The sequence below is a fragment of the Gorilla gorilla genome, chromosome 1, assembly GCF_029281585.2.
Source record: "Gorilla gorilla gorilla isolate KB3781 chromosome 1, NHGRI_mGorGor1-v2.1_pri, whole genome shotgun sequence".
In the NCBI taxonomy this organism is placed as follows: Eukaryota; Metazoa; Chordata; class Mammalia; order Primates; family Hominidae; genus Gorilla; species Gorilla gorilla.
The window spans coordinates 186,937,827-186,952,709 of record NC_073224.2 but is presented as its reverse complement, the minus strand read 5'-3'; the positions used below and the strand labels follow the sequence as shown (position 1 = coordinate 186,952,709).

General features: G+C 39.7%; 1 protein-coding gene across 2 annotated transcripts in view; it reads left to right on the top strand.

The window, feature by feature from the left end:
• Positions 1-14,883, top strand: part of SCP2 (sterol carrier protein 2) — a 123,202-nt gene that overhangs the window by 96,826 nt on the left and 11,493 nt on the right. Inside the window, exons 13-14 of one of the 2 annotated variants that reach the window (XM_004025815.5) lie at positions 2,764-2,866; positions 13,656-13,785. In XM_004025815.5, coding sequence (XP_004025864.1) covers positions 2,764-2,866; positions 13,656-13,785 — 233 coding nt within the window. The remainder of the gene's footprint in view (positions 1-2,763; positions 2,867-13,655; positions 13,786-14,883) is intronic. The other variant, XM_063698614.1, reaches the window with a different exon arrangement.

The window sequence follows — 14,883 nt, the reverse complement described above, 5'->3', positions numbered from 1 at the left end:
TCCTATGACACCATGCTCTTCTGGATTTCCTCTTGCATCACTGGCTGCTGCTTTCCCTTCTGTCCCTGACTCTGAGTAATGGAGGTCTAAAGGGCATTGTGCTGGGCTCTCTTGTTTCTCTATAATTCTCTTACAGTCCCTGCCCAGGGATTTAAATGCTTTCACTATGCTGATGATTTCTCCATTTTATCTCTAGCTGGCCCTCTCCACTGAGCTCCAGACTCTCATATCCATGGCTTTCTTGTTTTATAAAATAGTATACTTACTGTGCCTTAAACAGAACTTGGATCCCCTCTATTCCCACTACATTCCTCCTTGTCCTTGTAATGGCATCTCCATCACCCAGTTATTCAGGCCAAATGCCTGGATAATCCTTGCCCTTTCCTCTTTGTATCTCCCTCACCCCCACAGCAAGGCTTGTGGATTGTATTTCTATTTTGAATCTGTTCCCACTCTCTATCTACTGGCAGACTGCCTTTGTAGTCCAGGCCACCATCACCTCCTATCTGGATTATTCCAACAGCCTCCTAACTAGTGCCCACTCCTCTTGCTCCTCTCTCCATCGTCATTCATTCAGCACACTGTTGTAAGAATAATCACAAATCAAACAATTTCACTTCCATGTTATCATTTCTGTGGATTTCCAAATTCCCTACTTTGGCCTGCCTGCATCATCATTTGGCCTGCCTAGTTCTCCAATTTCATTTCATGTCACTCTCCCCACACCTACTGTATTATAGAGACTCTGGTCTTATTTGACTTTCTTTTAACATACTCCTTTCTCCCTCAGGATCTTTGCAGTTTCCTCTTTGAATGGCTAGCTGCTTTTCTTCCTTTAATAAGGTCTTAGAGGTCATTCCTTGACTGTCCTTCCTAAAGTAGGTTCCTTTTTTTTAAATTTAAATTTATTTTTTATTGATGCATAACTGATGTACATAGTCTCAGGGTACAAGTAATAATTTAATACATTCATGTAATTTGTGAAAATCAAATCAGTATACTTGGGATATCCATCACCTTAAATATTTGTCTTTTCTTTATTCTAGAAACATTTGAATTATTCTCTTTTGATTATTCTCTTTTTGCTATCTAGAAATGTAAATGTATAGTAAACTATAGTCACCCTACTCCTGTTTCATAGTACTTGGTACAGTTTGCAGTTATTTTGTGTTTACTTCTTTTTCTCCTCCACTGGAAGAATATAAACTAAGTGAGTGCAAGGACTGGGTCTGATCTGTTCACTATCATATCCCCAGTGTTTTGAAATGTCTTGCTTGGCATGTAGCAAGAAGTCATTAAATATTTATGAAGCGAGGCCAGGCACAGTGGCTCACATCTGTAATCTCAGCACTTTGGGAGGCCAATGTGGGAGGATCGATTGAGCCCAGGAGTTTGAGACCAGCCTGGGCAACATAACAAGGCCCCTGTCTCTACAAAAAATTTGAAAAATTAGCTGGGCATGGTGGCATGCGCCTATAGTCCCAGCTTACTTGGGAGGCTGAGGCAAGATTGCCTGAGACCAGGAGTTCGAGGTTATAGTAAGCTGTGATTGGACCACTGCACCCCAGCCTGGGTGACAGAGTCCCTGTGGGAGAGAGAGAGAGAGAAAAAGTATGAAATAATAGAAGGAAAAGGAAAGAGGAAGGAGAAATGGATTGGAGGACTGCAGGGAGACATACATGAGAGGAGAGGGGTAGAAAAAGACAGATGCTTATTGAACAACTGCTGCACCTTTTTTTTTTTTTTTTTTTTTTTTTGACAGGATCTCACTCTGCCACCCAGGCTGGGGTGCAGTGGTGTGATCATAGCTCACTGCAGCCTCTATCTCCCAGGCTCAGGTGATCCTTCCACTTTAGCCTCCTGAGTAGCTAGGACTACAGACACATGCCACCATAATAGGTTAATAAATAACTTATTTACTTAGAAATGGTCTGGTTCCATCACCCAGGCTCAAGCAATCCTTCCATCTCAGCCTCCTGAGTAGCTGGTACTACAGGCACGCACCACCACACCAGGCCAATTTTTGTGTTTTTTATAGAGACGGGGTTTCAACATGTTGCCCAGGCTGGTCTCAAACTCCTGAGCTCAAGCGATCTGTCCGCCTCGGCCTCCCAAAGTGTAGGATTACAGGTGTGAGCCACTGTGCCCAGCTAACTATATTATTTATTTTTTTATTTCTAAATTGTCTCCTCCACTAGCATGTAAGATTCATGAGGGTAGCTTCTTTGGTTTACTGTATTTTCAAGAAAAACTTCTAGCTCCTAATGAGCTGATTATGTGTTGAAAAAATGAGAAGAAGAGCTTAATTGTTTCTTTGTGACGGAGTTTCGCTCTTGTTGCCCAGCATGGAGTGCAATGGCGCCATCTCAGCTCACTGCAACCTCCGCCTCCTAGGTTCAAGCGATTCTCCTACCTCAGCCTCCTGAGTTGCTGGGATTACAGGCATGCGCCATCATGCCCAGCTAATTTTTGTATTTTTAGTAGAGACGGGGTTTCTCCATGGTGGCCAGGCTGGTCTCGAACTCCCGACTACAGGCGATCCACTTGCCTTGGCCTCCCAAAGTGCAGGGACTATAGGCATTGAGCCATCGCGCCCGGCCAAGCTTAATTATTTTATATGCTTACTAAAGATTTCCTTTGGATAAGATTTGCAACATCTCTGTTCTTAGGGTTTTTGAAAATTTTGAAAATTACTATTTTATAAATGTTGAAAAACCTAGTACCTATGTGACTCCATGAATTGAAACGGTTTCTTTTCCCCAGTTCTTTTAGAACTCATCAAATTGAAGCTGTTCCAACTAGCTCTGCAAGTGATGGATTTAAGGCAAATCTTGTTTTTAAGGAGATTGAGAAGAAACTTGAAGAGGTAAGATTTATGTAAAATATTGCCAGGAAGGACCTTGAGGCTAGAGGAAGCAGACACAGGTTTCAGGTGTTGCCACAAGGTGGTACAATTGAAAATTTATATCATGTTGTCAAGTATTGAGTGTAGTTAGATTTCTGAGTGTCTATTAAGGCTTCCTTGTAATTCTAAAAGGAATGCATTTCAGAAATGTATGAATCTCCAGATTTGAGCTAAAGAACTATAATAAATACTGTTAAAATTGTCACTCTTTTCTAGGTCCTCTTTGTCAGAGGGTCATTCAGTTATGGGCAAAGTTCAAATGTAAAGGGATTCTAATTTATTTTGCTGTAATTTCCTTTGAATTAAAAAGGTCTTACTTAAAATCATTTCAAATAATATTTAAAATGAGCCTTTTTTGTATATATATCAATATTCTTTGTAAAAAGAAATTGTTTTGATTTCTTAGTTAAAAAATTTTTTTGTTTTAAAAATGATGTTAATTTAAAAAATTTATACTATACAGAAATATATGTTTATGAATAGTATAAATTTTGTACTATACTTTTGTTTTAACCTTTTAAACAAAAGTTTAAAATCTCCCCAAATTCTGCCACTCAGAGTTTACTGAAATGTTAACCGTGCTTAACATTCTTTCAGACATCTTTCTCTGTGTATATTAACTTACAGTTTTAACCTAGGGTCAAAAAAACCTGTTGTTTTTTGTTTTGTTTTGTTCTGAGACAGTGTCTTGCTCTGTCACCCAGGCTGGAGTGCAGTGGTACGATCTTGGGTCACTGCAACCTTCACCTCCTGGGTTCAAGTGATTCTTGTTCCTCTGCCTCCTGAGTAGCTGGGATTACAGGCATCCACCACCACGCCAGGCTAATTTTTGTATTTTTAGTAGAGACAGGGTTTCACCATGTTGGTCAGGCTGGTCTTGAACTCCTGACCTCAAGTGATCCACCCGCCTTGGCCTCCCAAAGTGCTGGGATTACAGGGGTGAGCCACCGTGCCCACCACAACACCTGTTGTTTTTTATTATACTATATATGCGGATCTATTTTTATATACAATAATTAGTTCTTGATAGGTAATAATCATACTAAGGCAATCTAAAAATAACTCTCCAGAAAGAAAGTTATTCTCTTCAGGCAAAATTGATATTTATTTCATTGTTTTAAACTTAGAAGAATCTTGGGATCTCTTCCTGTTTTTTTTTTTTTTTGAAACAGAGTCTCACTTTGTCGCCCAGAATGGAGTGCAGTGGCATGATCACGGCTCACTGCAGCCTTGAGCCCCTGGGCTCAAGTGATCCTTTCACCTTGGCCCCCCAAAGTGTTGGGATTACAGGCGTGAGCCTCTGCCTGGATGTATTTCATTATGGATTTTAGATCTGAGACCATATAAGGCATGGTTACAGCCATAATCACAATGCAAATTACACATCTATTAAGGTGATCAAAGTGGGCTGGAATAAATAGAATGTTTAAACTGTATTTCGCTCACGTTAGAGCCATGGTGTGAAAGGCAAACATTGTGCTTATCTCATAACCCTTATTGTAGGCCAGAGGACTACTTAATATCTGAGATGATTGCACTGTGGATGGGAATACAGGTGATATAACTGATGTGTCTTGTGAAAGAACCCAGTATTCCCAGGACTTTCATTATAATCTACAACCGTCCTGAGGGAGAGCAGGGCCAGGCATTGGCCTAGAAGCTGCAGACCTGTCCTGCAACCATCTTGGGATGCATCCACATGGGGCTACCTGTTTTATGACCTATGTTTTTCTTTTGACAGTATGTTCCATGGCCATAAATCTAAATCTTTACCCCCCACTTTTTTTTTTTGAAACAAAAGTCTTGCTCTGTCACCCAGGCTGGAGTGCAGTGGCGCGATCTTGGCTCACTGCAACCTCCACCTCCTGGGTTCAAGCGATTCTCGTGCCTCAGCCTCCCGAGTAGCTGCCATTACAGGCACGTGCCACCACACCCAGCTAATTTTTGTATTTTTAGTAGAGATGGGGTTTCACCATATTTGCCAGGATGGTCTCTTATCTCCTGACCTCGTCATCTTCCCGCCTTGGCCTCCCAAAGTGCTAGGATTACAGGCATGAGCCACCGTGCCCGGCCGTTTACCCTCATTTTTAATACATAGTATGTATTCATATGTATTTGTCAAAATTTAAGTAGCTTCCTGTGATGAATATCAGGTTGTATTTAACATTTTCAAGTAAAACAGTGCTGTAATAAATTTCCTGTTGCACTGATATTTAAGTATTTAAGCTATGATCAATTTAATATAAATAAAGGAGGAAAATTGTTGGGTGGTTGGCTATGTGCATTTTGTATGTTGATACATATTGCCAAACTACCCACCAGAAAGAGAGTACTAACTTACAAACATTACCAATTCATGAGAGTGACTATTTTTTCCTTTTAAAACATTTATTTATTTTTATTTTTGTAAAGATGGGGTCTTGCTATGTTGGAGACTAACTATTTTTACTTCACACCTCTGATACTGTGTTGGCTGGTTTTTAAAAAAATCTCTGGGCTGGGCACAGTGGCTCACCCCTGTAATCCCAGCATTATGGAAGGCTGAGGCGGGTGGATCACTTGATGTCAGGAGTTCAAGACCAACCTGGCCAACATAGCAAAACCCTGTCTCTACTAAAAATATAAAAATTAGCCAGGCATGATGGCGCAGTCCCAGATAGCTGTAGTCCCAGCTACTAGAGAGGCTGAGGCAGGAGAATCGCTTGAACCTGGAAGGCGGAGGTTGCAGTGAGCCAAGATCACGCCACTGTACTCCAGCCTGGGTGACAGAGCGAGACTCTACCTCAAAAAAATTAAAAAAAAAAAAAAAAAAAAAGGCTTTGCCAACCTAGTAGGAAAAAATATCTCATTGTTTCTTGAACTTCTTTCATTATAAGTGTTCCTATAAAATGAAGTTGCACTCTATAAAGTCTCGGCTTAAAAGTTTTGGTTTTTAAAAATGCTGCCAATATATTCCTGCAGAAGAACACGTAGGATAGTTGTGTCTGACAAGTTGCTTCATTTATTTCAACCCTATTCCATCTAAAAAAAAATCAACTAAATTAATGTAGAGATGATCTACTATGAAGTATGAGATATGGCAGTATATCAATCATTGAATACTTCATTACTGGGATTAACAAATTAGTGTGGTTTTTATTTTACAGTATTCTTTTAGCTTTGCAAATGTACGCCTCTTGCTCCATTTTAATTCTTTTCTCTATAACCTCCCTACCAACCTTGTTCCCTTGTTTCTTTCTCCTTCCCACGATTGTCAGTTTCCTAAGTGTTTGCAGCACTAGAAAGTAAAAGTCTTGGAATCTTTTGTCAATTCATGCATTTTCTGCATTAGCAAAGGCAGCCTGGCAAAAGATTTTATTTCACTTTTGTCTTTGTTAGCAATTCTCCATTGCCCTTCTTTGAATTCTGTCTTAATTTTTTGTCCCTATTAAGTTTGCCACAGGACCTACTCCTTAACCTTTTGCCTACTCAGAAAGAAGTACTTTTCTTCAAGCAAGGAGGCACTCAGAATTTTCTCAGTACTAATGATCTCCAGTTTCACAACTGTATTTTATTTTCCCTTTAAACTCTTTCTCCTCATCAGTTTCCTTACCCTCTCTCACTCCCACTTCAATTGAAAATGTTTTATTGTCGAAGGGATGTGATTTTATAAGAGGATAAGTTGTTTCTGAAAAGTAGCAGCAAGTGCAGATTATTCTCTATCTATTTTAAGGAGGTGGGAGGAGAAGTAGTAAGGTTGTAGGAATTTCTCTTCAAGTATGCAGGTAGAATTTCTAAATGTTTGCTGGTGTTTTCCTGCTGTAACTTGTTGGTGTCTGCACATAGCTGTATTCCTGAGGCACTGTGCAAGCAGATGGCATGGATGCACCTGGAAATAGTCATTCATGGGCCACTGGCCCTAGAGAAAGCCTTCCTCTCAGGTGGCCTAGCACACTATTAACCCCCTCTCCTATATTATTTCTACAGAACCTTGAGAGAGAAAAGATTTTAAGGAATGTGAAGAAGACTTTGAACTTTCTTCATTTTATGGTGGCAGATACAGCTCTGCTGTCATCGGCTAAAGTTTAGAAATGTTGATGTGACCTACAGTTTCAGTGTGGTATGGTCAAATGGAAGTAGCATTGAATATGGGATTAAAGCAACCTGGGATTGAGTTCTGGTTGTACTACCCACTAGCCATATGTCCCTGCCTCTCAGGGAACACAGAGTTTAGTGGGAAGAGAGACATGGAAAAATATTTCCAGAAAAAAGCAACATGGGTTTATGTGCAGAGGGCCATCAAAATATCTGGTGGAGATAGAGACTCCTTCCCAAAAGAGTTAGCATGTGAGCTGAGATTTGAATGATGAGGTCAGGGGTGGGAGTAGAGGCTAGGAAGAAGTGAGTGTCCTGGGATGGGGTATGAGTAAGGGCATGGAGGCATACAAGCACTTGGCACGTAAGTTCATGGAATTCAACATGTTCATGGAATTCAGAGATGAAGAGGAAGAGAAAGTGGCTGGAGATAAGAACAGACAAATATCCTTCGGATCATGAAGACCCTAGGATAATATGTAAAGACAGACTTCATCCTGTTGGCTGTGGGGAGCCACTAAGAAGTTCAAGCCTGAGAGTGTCAGATGGATATGTTAGTGTTAGATGGACTACTTGGCAGCAGTATAGAGGAGAAGCATTCTTAATCTTTATAAGCCTCAATTACTTCTTCTGCTTAATGAGCTAATACTAATGTCTGCCCAACTATTTGTATGGTTTTGTGAAGATTAAAGAAATTATATATACAAAAGTATTAAAAACTTCAAGGGCCCTCAAAATATTAGTATTGTTAGTAGTTTTTTTCTACAGTTAACTTAAAATAATTTAAGTGAGCTCTTTTAAGGGAAGCCAACATAAGAGAATTTCTTTTTCACTTAAAAGAAAAACCTGACAGTCATTTTGGTTTCTTGGTTTAAGTAGAAAATATTGGTAGTTAATTTCAGGATACTCACATGTAAGAGATGCCGCCATGACTATTGAGATAAGTAGTCCCTGACTAAATATTTTAGGACTACTTATTAAAACTAAACATTTTAGGACTACTTATTAAAACTAAATATTTTAGGACAAAACAAAATATTTAGTCCTAAGACCCATGTCCAAGATTCCAGGTGGCTCTCAGGGAATGTACCTATATGTAAGAAAAAGGTTGACATACCGGGCACAGTGGCTCACGCCTGTAATCCCAGCACTTTGGAAGGCCGAGGTGGGTGGATCACTTGAGGCCAGGAGTTCAAGACCAGCCTGGCCAACATGGTGAAACCCCATCTCTACCAAAAATACAAAAAAATTAGCTGTGTGTGGTAGCGTGTGCCTGTAATCCCAGCTACTTGGGAGGCTGAGGCAGGAGAATCACTTGAACTGAGGAGGCAGACGTTGCAGTGAGCCGAGATTGCACCACAGCACTCCAGCCTGGGAGACAGAGCAAAACTCCACCTCAAAAAAAAAAAAAAAAAAAAGGTTGACACACCCAGTAGGATGACTAAAATAAAAAAGACAATAACAATTGTTTGTGAGGATGTGGAGAAATTGGAAACCCTCATTAATTGCTGGTAGGATTGTGACATGATGTAGCCACTTTGGGAGTGCCTTAAAAAATTAAACATCACCTTATGATCCAGCAATTACACTTCTAGATATGTAACCAAAAGAAATTAGGAGCCTATGTTCACACGAAAACTTGTACACAAATGTCTATAGCAGTATTATTCATAATAGGAAAAAATGAAAACAAACATCAGCTGCTGAATACATAAACAAAACATGTTACATCCATACAATGGAATATTATTTAGCTGTAGAACGGATTGAAGGAGGCCGGGCACGGTGGCTCATGCCTGTAATCCCAGCACTTTGGGAGGCCGAGGTGGGTGGATCACTCGAGGTCAGGAGTTTGAGACCAGCCAGGCCAACATGGTAAAACCCCATCTCTACTAAAAACACCAAAATTTTTAGTACTTTTTTTTGGCACGTGGTGGTGCGCGCCTGTAGTCTCAGCTACTTAGGAGGCAGAGGCAGGAGAATCACTTGAACCCGGGAGGAGGAGGTTGCAGTGAGTTGAAACATGCCACTGCACTCCAGCCTGGGTGACAGAGTGACTCCATTTAAAAAAAAAAAAAAAAAGGATTGAAAGACTGATCGATGTATGCATCAATGTGGATAAACCTTGAAAACATCATGCTTAAGTGAAAGAAGCAGTCACAAATATATGATTTCATTTATATGAAATGTCCAGAATAAGCAAATCTATAGAGACAGGAAGTAGATTTGTGGTTGCCGGGGACTGAGGGGTGGAGGAGACAGGGAATGACTGCTAATGGGTATGAGTTTCTTTTGGGGTTAATGAGAATGCTCTAAAATTAGATAGTGGTTTTGGTTGTACAACCTTGAATATACTAAAACAACCACTGAATTGAATACTTTAAAAGAGTGAATTTTATAGGATATAAATTATATCTCAATGCTGTTGTAAAACAAAACACAACAAAAAGAAATAGTGAACTTAGGCCAGGCTCTCTGCATACTTAGAAACAGAGGTTAGTATCTAATGTCAGTTTATGTAAATTCCTCAGGGGCAGTAATTATTTGAGTATTTCAGGTACTTATCAGAGTGCCTGAACATTGTAAACACTTAAGTCTTTCTTAAAATAATTAATATTATGAGGCCAGGCACAGTGGCTCACTCCTGTAATCTCAGCACTTTGGGAGGCCGAGACAGGCGGATCATGAGGTCAGGAGATTGAGACCATCCTGGCTAACACGGTGAAACCCCGTCTCTACTAAAAATACAAAAAATTAGCCAGGTGTGGTGGCGGGCACCTGTAGTCCCAGCTACTTGGGAGGCTGAGGCAGGAGAATGGCATGAACCTGGGAGGCGGAGCTTGCAGTAAGCTGAGATCACGCCACTGCACTCCCAGCCTGGGTGACAGAGTGAGACTCTGTCTTGAAGAAAAAAAAAAAAGTTAATATGATACCAAAAGGAATAATTTTGTGTATAAATTATTGCAGATATGTAAGGCTGAAATAAAGAAGATAGGAAATAAAAGCTATTAGAAATTAAAGAGAACTCAACAGGTAGCCAGTTCCAAAATAAACATTAAAAAGATTAGTATATTTTCTGTATATTTGCAATAACCTGGCCATAAAATTTAATGCAAAGATGTGCTATTAACAAAAACAATATAAAATACCTAAGAATAAACTTATCAAGAAATGTACAGAAATCTATGTTGGGAAAAAAAAGACAACATTTTCCCAAAGGACATTAAAGAAAAGGTGAAGATTTACTATATTCGTGGATGGGAAGACTTAATATTGTAAAGATACTACCTCTCTCCTAAACAGATCTATATATTTTATGTAACCCCATCCAACTCCAACAACATTTTGGGAGAAGAACTAAGTGATTATAAAGTACATATAAAGGAAAATGTGTCCAAAAAAAAAATCCAAAATAGCCAAGAATATTTGGAAGAGAGGAATTATAATTGAGATTTGCTGTGTCAGAGTAAAGTGTATTATAAAGCTATAATATTGGCACAGAAATAGCAGCTAGATCATAGAATAAAACAACAACAACAAAATGCTAACATTCATTGAGTACTCTGTGTGTTGTGGGTATTTACATAATTCTCTTACACCTCTATGAGGGTAGTTACTGTTTTATTCCCATTTAACAGATAAGATAACTGAGATTCATACAAAAATACAAAAAATTTGCCGGGCGTGGTAGCTGGCGCCTGTAGTCCCAGCTATTCGGGAGGCTGAGGCAGGAAAATGGTGTGAACCCGGGAGGCGGAGCTTGCAGTGAGCCAAGATCAGGCCACTGCACTCCAGCCTGGGCCACAGAGCGAGACTCCGTCTCAAAAAAAAAAAAAAAAAGAAAACTGAGATTCAGAAAGTAACTTGGCTAACTTGTTGATAACAATCAACAGGATATTGGTTAAATAAATATGGTATGCTTTTACAATTAAAGACTATATGTGACCATTTAAAATTATGTAGAATATTAGTGACACAGTAATTAGGCTAATTATATTAAACAAAAAAAGTAGATTATAAAACAATATGATCCCATTTAAGATATATATATAAAAGCTTTATGTATAACATATATATACTATATTTTATTTAATCAATACCCTGTTAATTGTTATTCAGGCTCGTGCTAACTTCTGGCTCTTATCACAATGCTGTGAATAACATTCTCATATCTAAATATTTTTACAGAGCCTCATTTATTTAAGGGTAAATCCCTAGAATTAAACTTTGCTAATTAAGAACACCAAATCTAGGAATCAAAATAGGTTTGAATTCTTGCTCTTCCTTGTACTTCTACAAACCTAGCCAAGTTATTAGACCTTCTTGAATATATATATAATAATATATATGTAGCATATATAAATCTTATATATATATATATCTTAAGTGGGATCATATTGTTTTGTAATCTACTTTTTCTGTTTAATATAATTAAACAGATCCCATTTAAGATACATATATATAATCTTTTCTGTTTAATATAATTAAACAGATTCCATTTAAAAGATATATATCTTAAATGAGATCATATTTTGTAATCTACTTTTTCTGTTTACAGAAAGATTTTCTTGTTTTTGGTACAAAACCCATTTTTTTCTCTGCATATATATATGTACCAAAAATGATTTGCTTTGAGTGATAAAATTATGAATGATTTTGGCCGTGTGCAGTATCTCACACCTGTAATCCTAGCAATTTGGGAGGCTGAGGCGGTGGATCGCTTGAGGTCAGGAGTTCGAGACCAGCCTGGCCAACATAGTGAAACCCCGTCTCTACTAAAAATACGAAAAATTAGCATGGTGGCGTGTGCTGTAGTCCCAGCTACTCGGAAGGCTGAGGCAAGAGAATCGCTCGAACCCAGGAGGCAGAGGTTGCAGTGAGGCAAGATCATGCTACTGCACTCCAGCCTGGGTGAGAGAGCAAGACTCTGTCTAAAAAATAATAATAATAAAAAATGATGAATGATTTATATTTTCTTCTTCTTGCTTACTGATATTTTCTAATTTTTCCACAGTGAAATAAATGTTCCTTCTCTAAAAATTTTTTTTCAATAAAATTATTAGGTTGCTCTTGTTTTTTTTAAACATGGTGTGTGAGGTTGTTGTCCTCCTTTTGTTATTCACCCTGCCAGCTGGCTTAGCTGCTCCTCTGTGCTCCTGCAGTCCCCTGTGTTTCCCTTGATCGCAGCATATTGTCATAATGATCATAGCGTATTGACATTACTTACTTTTCTGACTCCTATCTCTATATCCTTGGTGCCTGTAACAATATTTGGCTCAATAAATGCTTCAGGAAGGAAAGACTGGGAATGAAGGGAAAAAAAAGAGGACGGGAGGGAGAAGGGAAACCCCCTTGCAGAGATATAGGTCTGAGTTTTTTTTCTGTATTTAGGCCAGCTTCTTTCCCCGATGTCCAAAAGCAAGTGGTGGATGGTATATTACTCCTATAATTCTTTATACTGATAGAGAAAATGAGTTGAACAACAACAAAAAAGGCCTTGATTTCAGAACCACTTGTCTTTAAGTTCTGATTGCAAGGAACCAAAAATATACGTAAGGCTAGCTGTGGTGGCTAACCTCTGTATCCCAGCACTTTGAGAGGCTGAGGCAGGAGGATTGCTTAAGCCCAGGAGTTTGAGACCAGCCTGGGCAACATAGGGAGATCCTGTCTCTACATACACACACACACACACACACACGCACACACACAGATCCAGATCCTGTCTCTATACACACACACACACACATTCAATTAACCAGTTGTGGTGGCACATGCTTGTAGTCCCAACTACTTGGGGGAGGCTGAAGTATAAGGATTGCTTGAGCACTGGAGATCGACCCTGCAGTGAGCCCTGATTGTGCCACTGCACTCCAGCCTGGGTGACAGAGTGAGACCTTGTCTCAAAAAAAAAAAGAAAAAAAACCTATATGTGTATATATATATAATTTATATGTATTTATATATACCATTTATACGCTTATATATATATGTCATTTATATATGTGTGTGTACACACATACACACGGAGAAGGGCAGGTTGGGATCTCTACATTAAAGATGCCAGAGTGAATCTTTCCCAAATTATTGAAACATACGAGGGCTATTTTGGCAGAAAATGCTGCCCTGTCCCTCCTTCCCTTCCACCAGTTGTATCTAAAAAGCCCTTTTTGTTTTTTTTTTTTGAGACAAGGTCTTGCTTTGTTGCCCAGGCTGGAGTGCAGTGGCATGATCATAGCTCACCATAACCTCAAACTCCTGGGCTCAAGCGATCCTCCCATTTCAGCCTCCTGAGTAGGTGGGAGCACAGGCATGCACCACCATGCCTGGCTAATTTTTTTATTTTTAGTAGAGACCGGGTCTCACTATGTTGCCCAGGCTGGCCTCCAACTCTTGGGCTCAAGTGATCCCCCCACCTCTGCCTCCCAAAGTGCTGAGATTATAGGAATGAGCCACCATGGCTGGCTTAAAAAGCCATTTTTAATAAAAGACTTGGCAGATGTGGGAGTTGTTGCCTGCTTGCCTTTCAGACTTTTCTGGGTAAAAGATCATAAGGGACCTTGGGGACTGCTCCCTGGCCCGTATACTCATATCATGTATCTATTTAAACATGAATTTGCTTGAGGAGAAAGCCAGAGAAATGGACTTAATGTAACCCCAGTGTTATTTTTCTTTCCAGGAAGGGGAACAGTTTGTGAAGAAAATCGGTGGTATTTTTGCCTTCAAGGTGAAAGATGGCCCTGGGGGTAAAGAGGCCACCTGGGTGGTGGATGTGAAGAATGGCAAAGGATCAGTGCTTCCTAACTCAGGTTAGTTTGGGAATGACTTCATTCTAGGAGCACTGACAAGTTTACGAAGGCTGTCAGCTGGGAAAATGGGGGTCTGCTTTACTGTTCCCAAAAAGGACTGGCTTTTAATGTTAAAGAACCAGTAAATTCCAGGGAACAGGAACAGGTCAAAGCCACCTCCTCCCAAGGATTTGGAGGCTCCATCACAGAGTTGCCAATCTTAGGCTTTGGAATTAGGCAAACTTGGGCTGGAGTCCCATCCATGCCATTCACATAATGTGACCTTGAACAAGTTATTTAACTTTCTGAGGCTCAGTTTTCTCTTCTGTAAATGGGCTTAATAAATGGCCCCTTTTCATAAGGTTGGTATGAAGATTAAGAGGATTCTTTCTTAATTAACCGTAAAGCACACAGTCCAGTGCATGGCTGGTAGCCTTGGAAGACCTGTCCATACTCACAATCGCCAGTTATTCTTATCCAAATCTTTTTTGACCCCACTCTAGTCAGCTTTTGTCCTCATCACTATCCCCAGACTGTTCCTGTCAAGATCACCAGTGACTACCACATTGCTAAATTCAGTGGTAAATTCCCAGCCCTCATGATATTACACTTACACGTTTTCCTTACCTACTGACTGTTCCTCCTTGGCCTCTCTTGATGGTTTCTTTTTATCTTCAAATTTCTAAGCATTGGAGTATTCCAAGGCTCAGCTCTATTTGCCTTAATTCCTTGGGGATCTTAACTAGTCCCATGCTTTGAAACAGTTTCTACACTGATGACTTTGTCTTTAGTGTGGACCCAGCCACTGAACTACAAGGTATACATCCAGCTGCTTAACTGACAAGTTTACTTGGACACCTAATAGGTATCGCAAAGCTAACGTGTGAAACTGAACTACTGATATTTCTTATCCCCTCTAAGTATGTACTCCTCCTGCTGTTGCAATTGGTAAATTGCTCCTGTGTCCTACGGGTTCCTTGGTCTAAAAGCCTTGAAGTCATCTTTGGCCACTTTTTTTCTCTTATACTCCACAGTTTAACCCATCAACACATCTTGTCCTCCTCTGTAACCACCACCACCCTGGTCTAAGCCAGCATCATTGTTTTATCTGGTCTCCCC